The 19,010-nt window shown below is 43.2% G+C and overlaps 1 protein-coding gene across 1 annotated transcript in view; it reads right to left on the bottom strand.

Moving 5' to 3' along the window:
* The window catches only part of LOC127432331 (transmembrane protein 132C-like), a 463,488-nt gene that overhangs the window by 189,410 nt on the left and 255,068 nt on the right, over positions 1 to 19,010 (bottom strand). The window contains exon 3 of the mRNA XM_051683250.1: positions 17,151 to 17,291. Within this exon, the coding sequence (XP_051539210.1) occupies positions 17,151 to 17,291 (141 nt within the window). The remainder of the gene's footprint in view (positions 1 to 17,150; positions 17,292 to 19,010) is intronic.

The following is a 19,010-nucleotide window of genomic DNA, read 5'->3' as shown; positions in this document are numbered from 1 at the left end:
GACCGTCCACGAACCAACTAAATTTCTGAATGGGATAAATTGTACGTGGGATCTCCATAACTCCAGACTGGGATGACTTATTCACTTCAGACCTGCACTCCTATGCTCATCTCAGTCTCCTCTATCTATGGTATGAATTTCAAGAAGATTGGAGAATGTCAAAAATTTCGTCCGAAAAAACCCAAAGGGGTTTTGGGACGAAATTTTTGACTTTCTCCGATCCCCTCGAAATTCATACCATAGATAGAGGAGACTGAGATGAGCACCGAAGTACCAGTTTCAACTTCCTAGCCAAATTCAGAGCTGAGATATGCAAATCCCACGTACAATTTATCCCATTCAAAATTTTAGGTGGTTCGTGGACGGTCGAATTTTGAGGTTTTGAAGGGTGTATGTTGTTCAGGGGGCAGCAAAGAGTCGTCTAAATGTGATTTTGAATCATATGTTTTATCCTGGAGTTATAAAAATGATGTCCACCAAACACCTATTTTAGCCCATTAGACAGATTGTAAGTGGACGGCCCACGGGCAATTTATTTGCATTGCCTGAAATAGTCACTTGGTGGACATCTGTTTTTAATGTGTGGGATAGATTCATTCACTAAATATCAAATTTAGGTGACTGTATGACACCCGCTGAACAACATGCACCCTTCAAAACCTCAAAATGCGACTGTCCACGAACCAACTAAATTTCTGAGTGGGATAAATTGTATGTGGGATCTCCATAACTCCAGACTGGGATGACTTAATCACTTCAGACCTGCACTCCTATGCTCATCTCAGTCTCCTCTATCTATGGTATGAATTTCAAGAAGATTGGAGAATGTCAAAAATTTCGTCCGAAAAAACCCAAAGGGGTACGTACCCCTTTGGGTTTTTTGGGACGAAATTTTTGACTTTCTCCGATCCCCTCGAAATTCATACCATAGACAGAGGAGACTGAGATGAGCACCGAAGTACCAGTTTCAACTTCCTAGCCAAATTCAGAGCTGAGATATGCAAATCCCACGTACAATTTATCCCACTCAAAATTTTAGGTGGTTCGTGGACGGACGAATTTTGAGGTTTTGAAGGGTGCATGTTGTTCAGGGGTGTTCAAACACTCACCTAAATATGATATTTAGTGAATGAATCTATCCCACACATTAAAAACAGATGTCCACCAAGTGACTATTTCAGGCAATGCAAATAAATTGTACGGGGCTCCGCTATGGCCCGCACCACATATGATGCGGGCCGTAGCGAGAATTGACAGCCGGATTCTAAGTCCAGCGAGGGTGGGTTTCCAGGGGGCGCCCCGGGGGACCGTGCTAGGAGCGCGTTTCGGAGCGTTTGGAGTCGACCGGTATAGGTGTGTGGGGAGGTTTTTGGGGGGCCCATGGCAGGCTTGGGGTCAGGCCTTAGAGATACAGGGATAAAAACCACCACGCTCATGTGGGATTGCACAAAGGCATAACCTTTGCCGGGAAGGTGGCAGAGGCACGAAACCGAGTCCTACGCCCCCATTTTCGAGGGCGCTCTTTCCAATGGCGTCTCTCCGAGGTCGGCAAGTGCCTCGACCTGATTGGCCCTCGTAAGAAGTGCCATTTACATCTTAGAGACTCGGCACCAAGTCGATTGGTACTGGACTCTATATGACTTTAGTAGCATGTAAATGAAACATTATCAATAATACAGCCTGTATAACACTCAACATACTCAATAGAACCCACTTAAGCAACTTACAACTCTTTAAAATGTATAATTAGCAAAAGAATGGCTGTCCACGAAGCATGTATTTGCCACCATTCAATTCAATTGTACGTGGGCACTTCCTGTGTGACCTGGTGAAAATAACCTTCAATTTTACGATAAGAACTAGGGGCTTCGAGTACTTCATCTTTGTGCTCTCATAAACAACTTATTTAAATTTAGCGTCCCTCAGAGTTTGGGAAGTAATTAAAAAAATATCAAGAAAAACATTAAAGAAAAATAACTGTCACTTTTCGTTCACAAGTCGTCCAATTAAGCGCTTAACGACGTCATTCAAACTTAAAACTTTGCACACTGTCTATGGAGCCCCTGAGAAGCTATAGATTTCAAATTGGAGTCATTGAGAACTTTCTGAAGGTTGTCCACGAAACACCTATAGAAACGAATGGAATAAATTGCTCGTGAGATGCACCCTGGCAGCGTGCCCAGAGGTCCCAGAGACCCCAAATGTCACACGCTGACACGTCGCGTGCCCCTTATCGACATACTAAGGGGACTAAAGCCTAGGCTGAACAACAACATTTTTCATTGTTTTCAATAGATCTCCCTGCTTGTCATAGGAATCAATGAGACAGCCTGCCCTGTAGGCCCATGTGCATCAGTACATTCATCAGAGGTTTTAATACTTAGCAAGCACCTGCGGCCTCCAAGTTCTAGATCCTGATTTGGGGGCCCCTGACGGTCGAGGATCTCAAATTTCAAGATCCTGTGGCCTTTGGGACCCCCTTTTCTAGGCGGCCCACTTGACCATTAAACCAATGCAGTTCCATAGGTGCTTCGTGGACCGCCTTAAATTAGGTGCTAAGACCTAGGGGCTTCGAAAGCTTCATCGTAGGGCCCTTAGAAACAACATATTAAAAAGCTGTGTCCCTCAGAGTTTGGGAAGTACTTTAAAAAAAATCGAGAAAAATATTAAAGGAAAATAACTGTCACTTTTCGTTCACAAGTCAGCCAATTAAGCACTTAACGAAGTCATTCAGACTTCAAACTTTGCACACTGTCTAAGGGGCCCTTGAGAAGATATAGATTTCAAATTGGAGTCATTTGGAGCTTTCTGAGGGGTGTCCACGAAACACCTATAGGAATGGATGGTATAAATTGCACATGGGATGTGCCCTGGCAATGTGCCCAGAGGTCCCAGAGACCCCAAATTTCACATAATGACCCCTCGTGGGACTCTTGAAGACATACTAAGAGTGCCAAGGATTTCGGTGAAGTACTGGTCGAACGTCAGAAAACGGCTTTAAAGGACTCTGGGCGGGCACAGCAGGTCCCCACGGTGTGCCCCATGATGAAATGTGTTAAAAAATGTAACAAAAAATAATTGGTGTCAGGAACGCATAAAAACACACTTAGAGGGGGCGTGTGGGACGCCTGGGCGCCGCCCGGCACGAATTAGGGCGATGTATGGCATCAGGGGCCACACTGGGGGCAAAGGCATGCCAAAGTGGTATTTAGTGGGTAAGGGGACAGACAGTGGTTCTGTGGACAACAGGAGGCCCATATAGAAGAATAGTGGATAAGGGGTCACAGGAAGTGAGTTCGTGGACAACAGGAAGCCCCTTTACAAGAATAGTGGGTAAGGGGGTCACAGGAAGTGAGTTCGTGGACAACAGGAAGCCCCTTTACAAGAATAGTGGGAAAGGGGTCAAAGGAAGTGAGTTCGTGGACAACAGGAAGCCCCTTTACAAGAATAGTGGGTAAGGTGGTTAAAAAGAGGCTCGGTGGACGCTGTTTACATTACTAAATGCCCCGTGGGCAGTAGGGGGTCGGTGGACCCACCCCAAAGTGACCATGACAACGCAAGAGTGCCCCTAGAGGTGTCCATACGGCGAGATAAGGGGCAAACCAAACATTACCCCAAAGTAATGGGAAAGTGCCACCTGGCCTACAAGCTAGTGGGCAAGTGGACGTCCACGTAAGGGGTACGGTCCATCGCACCAACTATGCGTCCAATGGCAATTTAAATGAATAGGGCTTGATCCCACGAACCGACTACATTCCCTTACAAGGGTAAGACACCGCGGAGACCACACCCCATCCAGAGAAGGGGGGGGGTCTTTTGAGTGGAAATACGTCACATGATCTTACCGAGTCTTGTCGGAAGTATGTCATGTGGAGAAGTCGCATGGTAGGGGGAGGAGTTTCTACAAACATGGTGACCGTGGGCAGAGGGGCCTCTGCCCAAGGAAGATGCAGTTTACCAACAGGGAAACGATTTAGTGGAAGATATCACATGGGGTCACCTACGGGGAACCAGCACATGTGGAGCACCTACCCCAGCACAGGGCCTAATTAGCACATGTACTGGGCCAGAAGTGAGTTTCTCCACAAACTCATCTGCCACAGGGCTAAGGAGGAAAGCCATCCAGGGATCACAGCTTGTGAACATGACTGGGAGTCAAAAGCACACGTCTTCACCTCAAGGGAGGGGAAAGGCACTATGCGCAAGCGGTACACCCGGCCAGCTGTCCCGGAACTTACCTGTTTGTACCTGACAATACACGGGACGAAACCAGCTCAACCCGGAGATTGTAGAACCTCGCAAAGGTGTTGGATGTTGCCCAGCCTGCTGCTCTGCAGATGTCTGCCAAAGAGGTGCCACTGGTCAGGGCCCAGGAGGCTGCTACACTCCTAGTAGAGTGGGCTCTTAACACCACGTCCTGAGCGTGATATGCCATCACGATGGCGTCAATGACCCAGTGGGCAATCCTCTGTTTGGAGACAGTGCTTCCTTTCCGCTGTCCACCAAAGCAGACAAAGAGCTGCTCGTGCGATCCAAATAGATGCGTAAAGCATTGCGTGCAATCCAAATAGATGCGTAAAGCATGCACCAGACACAGAAACACCAAGGCTGGGTCTGCCTCCTCTTGGGGCAGCGCTTGCAGGTTCACCACCTGATCCCTAAAAGGTGTCGTGGGAACCTTGGGCACATAGCCCGGTCAGGGTCTCAGGATCACGTGAGAGTAACCCAGACCAAACACCAGACATGATTCGCTGACAGAGAACGCCTGCAGGTCCCCTACCCTCTTGATGTAAGTGAGCGCAGTCAGGAGGGCAGTTTTCAAAGCGAGTGCCTTAAGCTCAACTGACTCCAAGGGCTCAAAGGGAGATCCCTGCAGACCCCGAAGGACTACAGAGAGGTCCCACTAGGGGATGAGGTGCAGTCTGGAGGGATTCCTAGCACCTCTCAGGAACCTGATGATCAAGTCACGCTTCCTCAAATACTTACCATCCACTGCATCGTGATGTGCCAAAATGGCGGCTTCATACACCTTCAAGGTGGCAGGGGACAGCTGCCCATCCAGCCTCTCCTGCAGGAAGGAAAGCACCGATCTGACTGCGTATCTCTGGGGGTCTTCGTGTCAGGAAGAACACCACTTAGCGAACAGATGCCACTTCAAGGCATACAGGTGCCTCGTAGAGGGAGCCCTAGCCTGAGTGATCGTGTCTAGATGGTGCCCCGTCCCTGAGAAAGAAAGTCTTCAGGGGAATTCGCTGGGGGGGGGATTGGCTGTCGCGAGAAGCGCAAGGTCCGAGAACCACGTCTGGGTGGGCCAGTAGGACGACCTGCTCCTCGTCCTCCCTGACCTTGCACAGGGTCTGTGCAAGTAGGCTCACTGGGGGAAACGCATATTTGCTTAATCCCGGGTGCCAGCTGTGTGCCAGCACATCTATACCGAGGGGTGCTTCGGTCGGGGCGTACCAAAGCGGGCAGTGGGAGGAATCCTGGGAAGGAAACAGGTCTACCTGTGCTCGACAGAATCAACTCCATATCAGCTGGACCACCTGGGGGTGGAGTCTCCACTCTCCCTTGAGCGTAGCCTGTCGTGATAGCGCCCGGGATGTGAGTGGCTTGCAGCGACTTGAGGCACTGTTGACTCCAGAGGAGGAGATGGCGGGCGAGTTGTGCAACGGGATCGTAGACCGCCTTGACTGTTGATATATGCTACCGTTGCCTTGTTGTCCATCCGGACCAACAAGTGCTTGCCCTGGATCAATGACCAGAACCTCCGCAGGTACTCCCAGGTCCAAGATTGGCCCCAACCCACCACCTTTCTTTGGTACGATGAAGTAGGGGCTGTAAAACCCCTTCTTCATCTCGGCCGGAGGGACAGGCTCTATCGCACCCTTCCGTAGAAGGGTAGCAATCTCCGCACGCAAGGTAGCGGTGTTCTCGCCCATCACCGAGGTGAAGCGAATGCCGCTGAACCTGGGAGGGCGCCTGGCGAACTGAATCACGTAGCTGAGTCGGACGGTCCGGGTCAGCCATCATGACGGGTTGGGAAGTGCAAGCCACGCATCCAAGCTCCAGGCGAGGGGGACCAAGGGGACAATCGCAGACGTACCGGCGGGTGGGGCCTCGTGACGGTGCGGAGCCTGAGGCACCATGTTGAGAGGGCTCGAGTCCCGTGGCCGTGCTGAGTCCAGGGACATCAAAGCACTTACCTGGCTCCTGATACCCACCATAGGATCAGCCGGGGAGGGGGGAGGAGGAATATCGTCCCTGCAGTCCGTCAGAACCAACCTGGTTTGGTTGTGATAACAACAGCCGTGAGCACTGAATATGTGACCCAGGGAATGAGGAAACCGCATCCTCCTTCGGGCAAGCAGCGAATCAACAAAAAGGCAAAGGATTCTCCTCCCGGCCCTCCACCGGGGGATGGAGTGGTCTTCTTACCATCTCTAGGCCTGCAGCAGGTCTCCATATGCCTGGGTCACCCATCTCAGGGGCGCTTCGAAGCCTTCCTCAGGTTCTTGGCAGCCGGCCATGAGACGGGTGGCGTCTGCTTCCTGCGGGTGTCTCCACGCCGGGGCCGGGCCACAGGGATGGGCTGCAGCGGAGCCGGTGTTGTTGTGGCAGGAGGACACCCTTGTCGATGAGCAGACGGGGTGCGAGGTCTTGAACCGCGCCGATGCAGGATGTGCTGAATAGCCTCCATCTGCTGTTTCACCACCACTGGGTGAAGTCCTCGACGGTGTCGCCGAATAGGCTGACCTGGGAGACGGGGGCGTCAAGGAACTGTACCTTGTCAGCTTCCCACATCTCAACCAAGTTGAGCCATAGGTGGCACTCCTGGATCACCAGGGTGAACATCTCCTGCCCGAGAGTCCGCGCCATGACCTTCATCACCCGGAGAGCGAGGTCGGTCGATGAGCGAAGCTTCTGCATCAATCTCTGGTCAGAACTACCCTCGTGCAGTTCTCTTAGCGCCTTGGCATGGTGCACTTGCAGGAAGAGCCATGGCATGCAGGGCAGAGGCGGCCTGTCCAGCGGCACCACAGGCCTTAATCGCCAGAGACGACATAACCCTACAGGCGCTGGATGGGGGTCTCAGGCAGCTCCGCCAGGTGGCGGCGTTTTGTGGGCACAAGTGCACCGCAACCGCCTTATCCACCTGGGGAATCGCCGAGTACCCCCTGGCAGCCCCACCATCGAGGGTAGTGAGAGCGGAGGAGCTCAGAGACCAGGTCCGGGCAGTGAAAGGTGCCCGCCATGACCTCATGGGCTCCTCATGCACCTCCGGGAAGAAAGGGACCAAACGGAGCGGTGCTCCGGGCCCAGGAACCAATTGTCAGGCTGCGAGGGTTCGGGGGGGTGGAGGGCAAGCATGGCTGCCAGCTGTGCATCAGGCTGCGACTGGGCGACCGCACCCGAAGGTGGGAGCCCAGTCGAGTCCTCAGCGTCAGACTGACAGCCCACTCTCTGATGCTGCAATAGAGAGCTCATCCACTTCGCAAGCGCCGAAACGAGACCGCAAACCCACCCTGAGATGAGCCAGCGGTCTCATCCCAGCGGGGCAAACTAACTTACTGGGGAATGGGAGGACTGTGGGGAGTTACCCAGCAGAGTGGCTCCCATTGGGGTCCCCAAATCGCCCCCAGTGCAAACCGACATGGCCTCAAACCCATAGGTAGAAGGACCGAAGCGGGGAGCCACTGAGGTGGTCTTTCCCTCTAACAAAGGAAAAACCGTGACCGCAATGTTGCCATGGTCACGCTCTCGCATTGAGAACATGACCCATCCACGAACGCTGTCTCCGCATGGGCAGCGCCCAAGCACGTAAGACCGCGATCGTGGCCATCGGAAGCGAAGAGGTAACGACTGCAACCAGGAAATACACACAAACGGAGAGGCATCTTTAAAAAGACTCTCCGTTAATGCCACTCTTTCAGAAGGGAAAATATACTCTTTCAGTAGGAAGAATATACTCTTTTAGCTGCTGAAGTACCCAGGGGCGTTCTCTGCACTTCGCCAGTGCAAGAGGGGGAGAAGCCGCTGTTATGCACCGTAAATCCAACAGCTTTTCGAGGTGAATGGATTGGCAAAGTAATTCAGCTCACTGAACACAACAGCTCGGCTCTGAAGAGAAAATCTGAATGAGTGGTTGCATACCAGCTCCTTTTATACCTGTATGTTTGGGGAAGTGGCATGCAAATTCCACTCACCAATTCCCATTGGCCTTTTTTCAAAAATCAGAGGTGTTTGGGGCTCCCAAGAGTGACCCCTAGTGTCACTACATCGACACAACGTCGAGTGAGTGACAGATAGGGAACCACATACTGAAAGCCAACACTCATCTAACCCCCACCACTACAACACGGAACAATACGAACAGTACAGTCAACAAAAACGGTAAGGAGTTGGTGTGTCTCTGTCGAGGCCTGGGTCTGTATATGCTTAATGGTAGGATCCGAGGGGACTCTTTAGGTCGATTCACATACTGCTCAGCCCTTGGGGCTAGTGTAGTCGACTATGCCATTACAGACATGGACCCCTCCTACATACGTGCATTCACTGTCAGACCACAGTCTTCTTTATCAGACCACTGTCAAATTAATGTGTTCCTAAAGAAAATCCAACACCACAGAACAGACCAAGGGCCCAGCAACCTGTTCAAACTAAACCCAATATACAAATGGTCCCCAAAATATGAGTCCAAATTCCTTAGTGCAATTAGCTCCAAAGAAATGTCCAACCTAATCAATAGATTTTAAAAAAATTTAACAGTTTATGGCTAACAAGATCGACGTAAATTCCGCAGTACAACAAATAAATTACATTTATCAAAGGTGCTCAATCAAAGCAAACCTACTCCGTACAAACAAGAAAACTAAACTAAAAACTGGGGATGAAATTTGGTTTGATAAAGAATGTAAAATTAAAAGAAAACTACTCAGACAGCTCTCTAACCAAAAAACACAGAGAGCCACACAAAGCTGAAACCAGACAAAATTATTGTGAAGCACTCAGGGATTATAAAAATACAATACGCCACAAAAACACCTAAACCACACTCTTACTGAAATTGAAGACTCAGTTAATAATAATCAGTTCTGGGAAAAATGGAACAGTCTGAATAAACAACACAGCCAGGACATTGTCATACAAAACGGAGAATTATAGAAAGGCTATTTTAAAAACTAATTCAAAGAAATTTCTCCAGAAAATCTCACACCTGACCAGAAAAACATACAAAATAAGATGTAAATTGGAATCTACAATAAAAAATAACCAAAACCCTTTAGATTAGCAGATTAGCAGAGAAGAATTGACAGATGTATTTAAGAAGCTAAAACCCAGAAAAGCATGTGGTTTAGATGACATTAGATCAGAAATGCTGAAGCACAGCCCTGCAGTAATGCAGGAGGCCTTGCTAAAACTGTTCAATCTGGTTCTGCAAACTGGCTACATTCCTGATACCTGGAGTATGGGCTTAATACACCCATTATATAAGAGTGGAGACAAATTCGACCCCAATAACTACCGAGGCATTTGTGTGAGCAGTAATCTGGGGAAGACTTTCTGTTGTATCCTGAATGCCCGGATACAGGCCTTCCTTACCAAGCACAATGTCTTGAGTAAGAGTCAGACTGGATTCCTACCAAACCACCGCACCACCGACCATATTCACACGCTACACACGATAATCAACCAGCACGTTCATCAAAAAAGCAAAGGCAAAATGTATGCATGTTTTGTTGATTTAAAAAAAAGCATTTGATTCCATTTGGCATGATGGTCTATATTATAAAATTCTGCAATCCGGCATTGGAGGTAAAATGTACGACACTATCAAATCTATGTATTCGGACAACAGGTGCGGAGTTAAAATTGGCAATAAAAGAACAGAATACTTCACTCAAGGGCTTGGAGAGAGATAGGGCTGCAGTTTGAGTCCAGCTCTGTTCAACTTTTACATTAATGAGTTAGCAGTGCTACTGGAACAATCTGCAACACCCGGTCTTACTCTAAATAATTCTGAAGTTAAATTTATTTTCTATGCAGATGATCTGGTGCTGCTGTCAGCTACTGCACAAGGGCTATAGCAGCACCTGAACCTGCTGGAGAACTACTGTCAGAACTGAGCCCTGACAGTCAATTTGAAAAAAACTACAATTATGATCTTCCAGAAAAAAGCCAGATTGCAGGAAACCAGATATATATATTCACTATGGGAAACACTGCAATAGAACACACCCTACACTACGACTACCTCGGTCTAAAAATCAGTGCTTCAGGGGGTTTTGGTCTGGCAGTGAATGCAATAAAAGAGAAAGCTAGAAGAGCATTCTATGCTATTAAGGGCAAATTTGCCCAAATAGACATTCCTGTAACAATTTGGAGTAAAATCTTTGATAGTATTATTATGCCTATTGCTCTGTACGGATGTGAGGTTTGGGGTCCACTCTGTCTGGCAGATTACTCTAGATGGGACAAACACCCCATAGAATCCCTGCATGCATAATTCTGTTGAAACATTCTAAGAGTTCAGAGAAGAACACCTACTAATGCATGCCGGGCCGAACTAGGCAGATACCCCCTAATTATACATATTTAAAAACGATCCCTCAAATTTTGGACACACCTAAATTCAAGTTCCCATAACATACTGCAACATGAAGCCCTTAAAACCCAAGAGCTGAAGCCTAAAACCAGTCCCCTTTGTCAGCTGGCTCTGAAACTCAGAAATGCACTATCAACTAACAAACACCAGTTTCAAACCAGCACTGCTGAACAAAACCAAATCAGAATAAACCAAATCATAAAAGAAAGCAAAAATTCATATTTGGACCATTGGGAAAATGAAAGCAAAAATCAAAGCAAACTGGAATGTTGTCAGACCCTAAACAGAACGTATAATCTAGCAGAATATCTCTACACTGTAAGAGATCCAAAACAGAGACAGATCCTCACCAAATACAGACTCAGTGATCACAGTCTGGCCATAGAAAAAGGCAGACACAGACAAACATGCCTTCCAAAGGAAGAACGAGTCTGTGCTCCCTGTGACGCTGGTGAGGTCGAGACAGAAACACACTTTCTCCTTCACTGTGAGAAATTTACAGAGGTGAGAGAGAAATACTTTGACAAACTCTCAAACCTCATGCCACAGTTTTCCAGTTCAGCAGAAACAGATCAAACGCAGGTGTTACTGGGGGAGGACAATCATGCATCAGTTGCAGCAAAATTCATTTTTGAGATGCACATCCTCAGAAACCAATCACTGCCTTAATGTACTTCAGTCACAGTATTTTTATTTTCTTATGTTCATAATGTCTTGTTAAATGCTTATTTTATTTTATATTGTATAGTGTATATTGTTATTATAGTTTTTATTTTATTTTATTCATTACCTGGCACCTTATTTTAATTCTATTTTTATTGTTATTTGTTACTGTTATATTATTATTATTTGTCTTGTCATTATCTGTTTTGTGTATTAATGCTTTGGCAATATTGTATGTAAACGCATTCATGCCAATAAAGTACTTTAAAATTGAAAATTGAAATTGAGAGAGAGAGAGAGAGAGAGAGAGAGAAGTAGGAGCACTAGCCACTAGCATGTCCTGTTGGTCCTGTCCTATTAACCTCCTTCCTCTCTCTCTCTCTCTCTCTCTGTGACTGCAGCCTTCAGCATATAAATACATTGAGCTTTTATAAACATCATACATTAGTTATGTTGTTTGAGGCATAGATTAATTACCTCATGTTCGGCCGACTTGGTTAAGCTATCCAGTGGTTTAGCTGATAATGCAGTTACTACAACATTTACAGTATTGTGCAAAAATAAAAGTTTAGGCAGTTGTGAAAAAAATTATGCATAATGAGGATGTCTTCAAACATAATGCCTTGAATAATTTTCATCTATCAATTAACATGATTCAAAGTGCAGTAAACATAAGCTAAATCAATATTTGGTGTGACCACCACATGCCTTTAAATCAGCATCAATTCTCCGTTGTGCACTTGCGCATAGATTTAAGGTTTATAGCAGACAGGTTGTTCCAAGCATCATGGAGAACTTGCCACAGTTCTATGAATTCTGAATTCTATGAAATCTATGAAATCTCAATTGCTTCTCTCTCTTTATGTAATCCCAGACAGACTCAATAATTTTGCGATCTGGGCTCTGTATAGGCAATAGCAATAGTAATGCTTGCCTTAGCAAAGACCATTTAAAAATAGTGTCGGCACTCAAGATAACATTAAGTGAGTGAGAAAACATCTGCGTTTTCATTATCACATTAGCTTACATGCTTGCATACAGGCCAAGACCCAATATGTGTGTACAGTATACCACTCTGTGGTTTATACATTCTTTCTCGGCTCTCAATGACCCATAAACTTCTCTAATTGTATTTCCCCATATTTTCATTTGCTATGGCTGTGCAAGCGATGGAAATACATTCTGCCTGCTTGTGTGTGACAGTAAATCAATACAGTGAGCGTTAGCCCTCTCTCCTCCTTCTGTAAGGCTGTCATCCCCCACCCTCTCTGTCTGTGTTTTTAGATCTCACTGGGTTCTAACAGTTAGACTGATAAGGCGTGACCTGAAGGTCTCCTGCCGCAAACATCCAAAGGTATTTCAGCATTCAAAAGAGCTACAGTCAACAATAAAGGCCGGGAAGAGTCTGTCACTGATGTGTGACACAGAGTGTATAGTAGCTTAATTCTCTATCACAGATCTGTGCTGAAATAAAGCCACTGGGTTTGAAACATATTTAAGAAAAGACAAGAAAATAAAAAAGCTTTTAAATATTTTACAGACATGAAATAGTATGCTGGAAACATCCTGAAGTTTATTTGTTTGTTCCAACATTGGTAAAGACTTTTTAAAAGATATTTTACTTTTTTATTATTATTCTTTTTTTTTTATCCCTCTTTCTCCCCAATTTGGAATGCCCAATTCCCACTACTTAGTAGGTCCTCGTGGTGGCTTGGTTACTCACTTCAATCCGGGTGGCGGAGGACAAGTCTCAGTTGCCTCCACTTCTGAGGCAGTCAGTCTGCACATTTTATCACATGGCTCATTGTGCATGACACTGCGGAGACTCCCAGCACATGGAGGCTCATGCTATTCTCCGTGATTCACGCACAACTTACCACACGCCCCATTGAGAGCGAGAACCACTAATCGTGACCACGAGGAGGTTACCCCATGTGACTCTACCCTCCCTAGCAACCGGGCCAATTTGGTTGCTTAGGAGACCTGGTTGGAGTCACTCAGCACACCCTGGATTCGAACTCGCAACTCCAGGGGTGGTAGTCACCATCAATACTCGCTGAGCTACCCAGGCCCCAACAAGAAATTTTACTTTAATGATTTTAAAATCAACTATACAGATGTAGTTGAACACCAAAGGAGATGTTACGCAGAATCTTAGCCTCAGTCACCATTAACTTTAATTGCCTCTTTTTTCCATGCAATGAAAGTGAATGGTGACTGAGGCTACCATTCTGCCTAACATCTCCTTTTGTGAGAAAGAAATTCATATGGGTTTGGAACAATATGAGGGTGCCTAAATGATGACAGAATAAATATTTTTGGGTGAACTATGCCTTTAACAAAAATGAACTTTTGTACACTGAATAAAAACATTCAAACAATATACAAACAATACAACATCCAGAGATTGATGAAGTTATTAGAAACCGTAGGTTCTTAAACAGCTCTTGTTTTTTCTACAGTGAAAAAATAAACTAATTTTTACAATTTAATTTCATAAAATAATTTTAAGTGTAAAATTCTACAACTTGATGTTCTGAAATATAAAAATCTGTAAAAATAATGATATCTTCTCAGCATTGCTGTTGTTTTGGAGAACAGACAACAGCATATCAATGTATTTTAGCTCCTTTGGCATATATTATATTTAATAGTTTTAGAGGTTCAAAAAAATACTTTGACACTTTTGGACCTTAAGTCAAACTTAAAAATGTATGAATTTCATTACATTAGATAAAAATAAATAAATATAAAAAACTTCTGCAAACTAATGATGCTAGACAGTTTTTCAAAACTACTTTCACTTTTCTGAGACATTCTTGCAAAGACTTTTCAACAAAATGGTCCCAAGGTAATTTTTAGTAAATGTATGTCATCAGTTAAGAATGTATGATGTCAAGTTCAAACAGGTGTCCTAGCAGAGTCTTCACATTAACTATGGACATGTTCAGCTAAGTCTGACAGACAGAAAGTTTTCAAAGTGTCTTAATTTTAAGCAGTATATCTATTTATTTATTTATTTTTTAACTTTGCAGGCTTCTTTTTGTCAAATATTTTACTCAAAAACTGTGTTTGTGCTCTGTATTTGTGCTATTGTTTAAAAAATAAAAATTATATATATATATATATATATATATATATATATATATATATATATATATATATATATATATATATATATACACAGTATATATATATATAAAGGACATTTATACATTAAGTTTGGCTTACAGGGAAGGTTCACCCAATAATAAAAATTTATTGGAACACAAAAGGAGATGTAAGGCAGAATGTTAGCCTTGGACAACATTCACTTTCATTGCATTTTTTTTTTTTTTTTTTTTTGGCATACAATGAAAATAAATGTTGACTGATGCTAACATTCTGAGTAACTTCTTTTTCTGTGTTCCACGGAAGAACAACATAAGGGTAAGTACATGATAATTTTTTTGATCTATCCCTTTAAGTGTCCAAATACTTTTTGGGGCCACTGTACAGTATATTACATTCTGTCACACTCTTCATCGCGAGAAATATTGGGAGGGGGTTATTCAGGAGTCTCTTAACATGTCGCAACCATCCATACCCAAATCTATGCCGGTGTCTGAAATACAAAAGCAAGTGTGTGGCTCTTTTTATTTAATGGCAAACATTTGACTTTTCTTCCTCTAATAGGTGCTGTGTTTGTGCAACTGCTGAACGTGTGATCAGAATAAACTAATAAAATCGATTCTTTTTTCTCTCATTATTCATCTTCTCTCCCTCAATTTCTCCTGTCAGCGTGTGACTCACCACAACAGCTGAATCAGAGAAGCATTTAAGTGCAGGAACCAATTTTCCCTACTATATAAAAACCACACGGGTAGGAGAGTCGAGCAATTACCGGCGACGAAGGCAGCTTTAGTGTGACGCTTGGGTCATAAATTTCTCTCTCTGCATGCCGTTGGGACATTTCTGTATGTTTTGGATATCAGGATAGCCTCCCATAAATCGCAGAAACGTCTATTAGAATTCCCATTCCAGCGTTCCTCCTCCTAACCCATCTCCTCACGCCGCCAGGGGAGCTAACCTAGAGCGGTGCTAGCGGTGCCACCGTCATCAGGGTGACTGCTACTGAGAGAGAGACGAGAGGGGCCGCGAGGAGCTAATTTGCACAGAAGGAGGACAGCAGAGCTGAGAAGATGGCGAGGAATAGCTGAATGGTCGAGAAAGCAGAGGACATGTCGAAGACGCTGAAAATCCAGGCCTAATCAATCATAGAGTGTGTGCGGTGATTAGAAAGCACTCAGGTGGAATTTGTTACACTGAAGAGTTTTTGAGTGGCAGAAACTGAAATAGGAGTGCAGATTAAGAAGCCTTGGAGCTAATCACTTCTTCGACTACAAAGATCCTATATGTCTCGTTACCCCTGCATCATTGTACGACCCCAAAAAGTGAACAGAAAAAGATAGCAAAAAGGCCACTAACCAGTCTAATATTTTCTGTGTAAGAACATAAGTAAAGTACACATGGGTGAATCTCACAAAACCAGTTAAGAACATGTCTGGGTCATATTTAGTCACAAAATGAAAATAAAAAATAAGATTCAGTTGAATTAAATTCATTTTAAAGAAAATTAACAGAAAAATTAATAATTAAAGGAACATTATGATTTTTTGTAGTGTGAAATTATTTTCATGACAATTAAGCACATTTCCTGCCACAAATCTCTTTGTCGTAATGAAAATAAATTCTCATTACTGTAATGTTGAAAACACATTTATAAGCTATTTAAATTGAGAAGTAATGTATATGTCATGGTCATATTCATTGTACTTCCTTTAATTTAGGCTGAAAAGATACTGTATTACAGTAATTAGAATTTAATACAAATCATAATTGAGAATAATGAGTATTACAATTATATATGTAAAATATTTGTATGGACACATTACAGTAATGAGAATTTGGGGGGAAATATCTTGAAAAAAAAATTGAATTAACAACTTTTTATATAAACAACTGGCAGGGTTGGGGAGTATCGAAATACATATTTACGTATTTAAAATACAAAATCTATGTAACTGTATTCCACTACAGTTACAATTTAAATCATTGATATTTAGAATACAGTTACATTGAAAAAGTATTTTGATTACTGAAGAGATTACATTACTTATTGTCATTTGTTTCATTTAATATTTAGTCCTTTCAGATGGAAAACATTTATACATATAAATGATGCGATCCAAAGTGCATTTGAACAGTGGTGAAACACTTTCTTATGATGTGTTACATTCATACGAGCAGACAGAGAAGTAAGTTTGAAGTAAGTTTGGAGCACAAGAAACAAAAAAAAACCTTTTGTAAATTGTCAGCATTACGCTAAGCTAAAATGCTATTTCTAGCCATTTTACATGCACATGTTTCCAGGCTCGATCATATTTTTTTATCAAGAAAATTCACATTGGATCATAATTTCTTTTTATCTACTAAGACCTTTGATATTAGGGCAAAAATCTTATTCGTGATAATTTTTGTATTGTTTTCTGTAAAAATATCTAAAATCCTTAAAACAAGATCAATTTTATTTATTTTGTTTTAGAAACAACACTGCATAAGATATTTAGGTTTTTCAGAGAATGTATTTTTAACGTGTATTTTGTCTTACTGTACTGGCAGAGTTTTTATAGTCAAAACAAGTGACAAAATCTACCACTGCTGAAGAAGTAATCCAAAGTATTTAGAATACGTTACTGACCTTGAGTAATCTAAAGGAATATGTTACAAATTACATTTAACAGCATGTATTCTGTAATCTGTAGTGGAATACATTTCAAAAGTAACCCTCCCAACCCTGACAAATGGTAAGGGAAGCAGTGAGTGACATCACAATGGTACTTACTTCTCATTGGTGGAGCTGGCCTTCCTCTGGCAGTACATGAAGAGGGAGGAGGAGCCAGGCACTACTTCTTGCTTTATGTCCCAGGCCACCAGATTACTGGGCTTCACCACCATGAAATGAATGCCTTCCCCATACTGGACTCTAAGGAAATCAAGGACACAATAATTTAAACACCCTAAACAACACACTCTCATACTTCAGCTTTTAACATTTACTTTATACACATTATGCTCTTAACATGCTTATGCTTTTAATTATAACTTTATACAAATTACTTTCAAACTGATTTTTGCTTTCAATTTCAGACATTTCAGCCCCTTAATAATGACATAATGCTTTTTTATTAACTGTTTAATAAATAATCAGCCACCACCAGGTATATAGTACCTGGCAGATGACACACATTAATATTTAGTATTAATTCTACATCCAAATTTAGAAAAGCAACCACAGGGAGGTGGAAGATCCCTCCTTCTCCTGGTGTAGTCACATAAGACGTCTCTTTAAAACTTATTGCACAGTTTTAGTACAGCACTGTGGAATGGTGTGATTACAGTATAGCAGAGCTAACATGCAAACATTAGTAAGCAGTTCAGGTTCATCACTGATGTTCTTGAGTATAAAGTTTGGAAAGTACATTCTGAAACATGTAGCTATTATTATATAACATGTATGTATGAATGTATGCGGGAATGTACACAGTGTTTTGTTGATAAACCTCTGTCATTTCCAGCAGCCTGCTGAATCATTTATTCGTCACCTTGATAAGACACTGCAGACTTCATTAACACACATCACTATTACTGCCTTACAATGACCTTGGAAACAGCAGATGTGAGGTTTACAAACACTGCCAGCAGCCTCCTTTACTCTCCACTTTTTCCTCAAATTTACCCTACGTTTAAGGGTTCAGCATTAGTTTTTATTAAGCATGTTGTGTTATGGCTGAAGGTTTTCAAACCAAAAACGTTTCACTATGCCTGAACACTCAACATGGCCACTGTTTAATTCTTTTTATAAACACAAAAATATAAGCACACATTTAAAAAGAAAAAGAAAAAAACATTAACGCCCCTACTTCGTTATTTAGGATCATGATTTAACATCAGCCCTCTCTCTCTCTCTCTCTCTCTCTCTCTCTCTCTCTCTCTTTCTTATTAATTAGTCTCCTCAAACTCTCATGCGTATGTAACTTTTATTTATATAGCATCTTTCAAGAGCAGACGTCACAAAGTGCTTCACAATAAAAGACTAAAAAGAAAATAAGAAACAGAGTAACAGACATAAATGCAGACAACCAGATAAAACATGAAGCAGACAAAAACACAAACTAAAAACAAACAAATTTAAACAAAAACAAGTCTAAACAAGTGGGTCTTAAGCTGCTTTTTCAAAGTGTCCACAGTGTCCACAGATCTTAAGTCCAGTGGGAGAGAGTTCCAAAGCTACAACCTCAAAGGCACAGTCTCCTTTTGTCTTGAGCCTGGAGCGAGGAACAACCAACAAACCTTGATCAGAGGACCTCAGATTCCTACTGGTATTATATGGCTGCAGTAGCTCTTTAATATTGGCAGGTGCTTGACCATGCAATGCTCTAAACATAATCACATGAATCTTGAACTGGATTCTAAATTTGATAGGAAGCCAGTGCAAAGAAATCAGAATTGGTGTTACATGAGACCTTCTAGATGACTTGATCAGAAGCTTGGCAGCAGCATTTTGGATCACTTGTAATTGGTTCAGGGATGTATTTCTAAGACAGGTGAAAAGGGAATTGCAATAGTCAAGGTGGGAGGAAATAAATGCATGTATAATCATCTCCATCTCAGCTATGGACACAATTGGCCTGAGTTAAGCAAT

Source organism: Myxocyprinus asiaticus, chromosome 4 (assembly GCF_019703515.2).
Source record: "Myxocyprinus asiaticus isolate MX2 ecotype Aquarium Trade chromosome 4, UBuf_Myxa_2, whole genome shotgun sequence".
Taxonomy (NCBI): domain Eukaryota; kingdom Metazoa; phylum Chordata; class Actinopteri; order Cypriniformes; family Catostomidae; genus Myxocyprinus; species Myxocyprinus asiaticus.
Note: the sequence above shows the minus strand (reverse complement) of the source record. Positions and strands in the feature narration are given on the sequence as shown.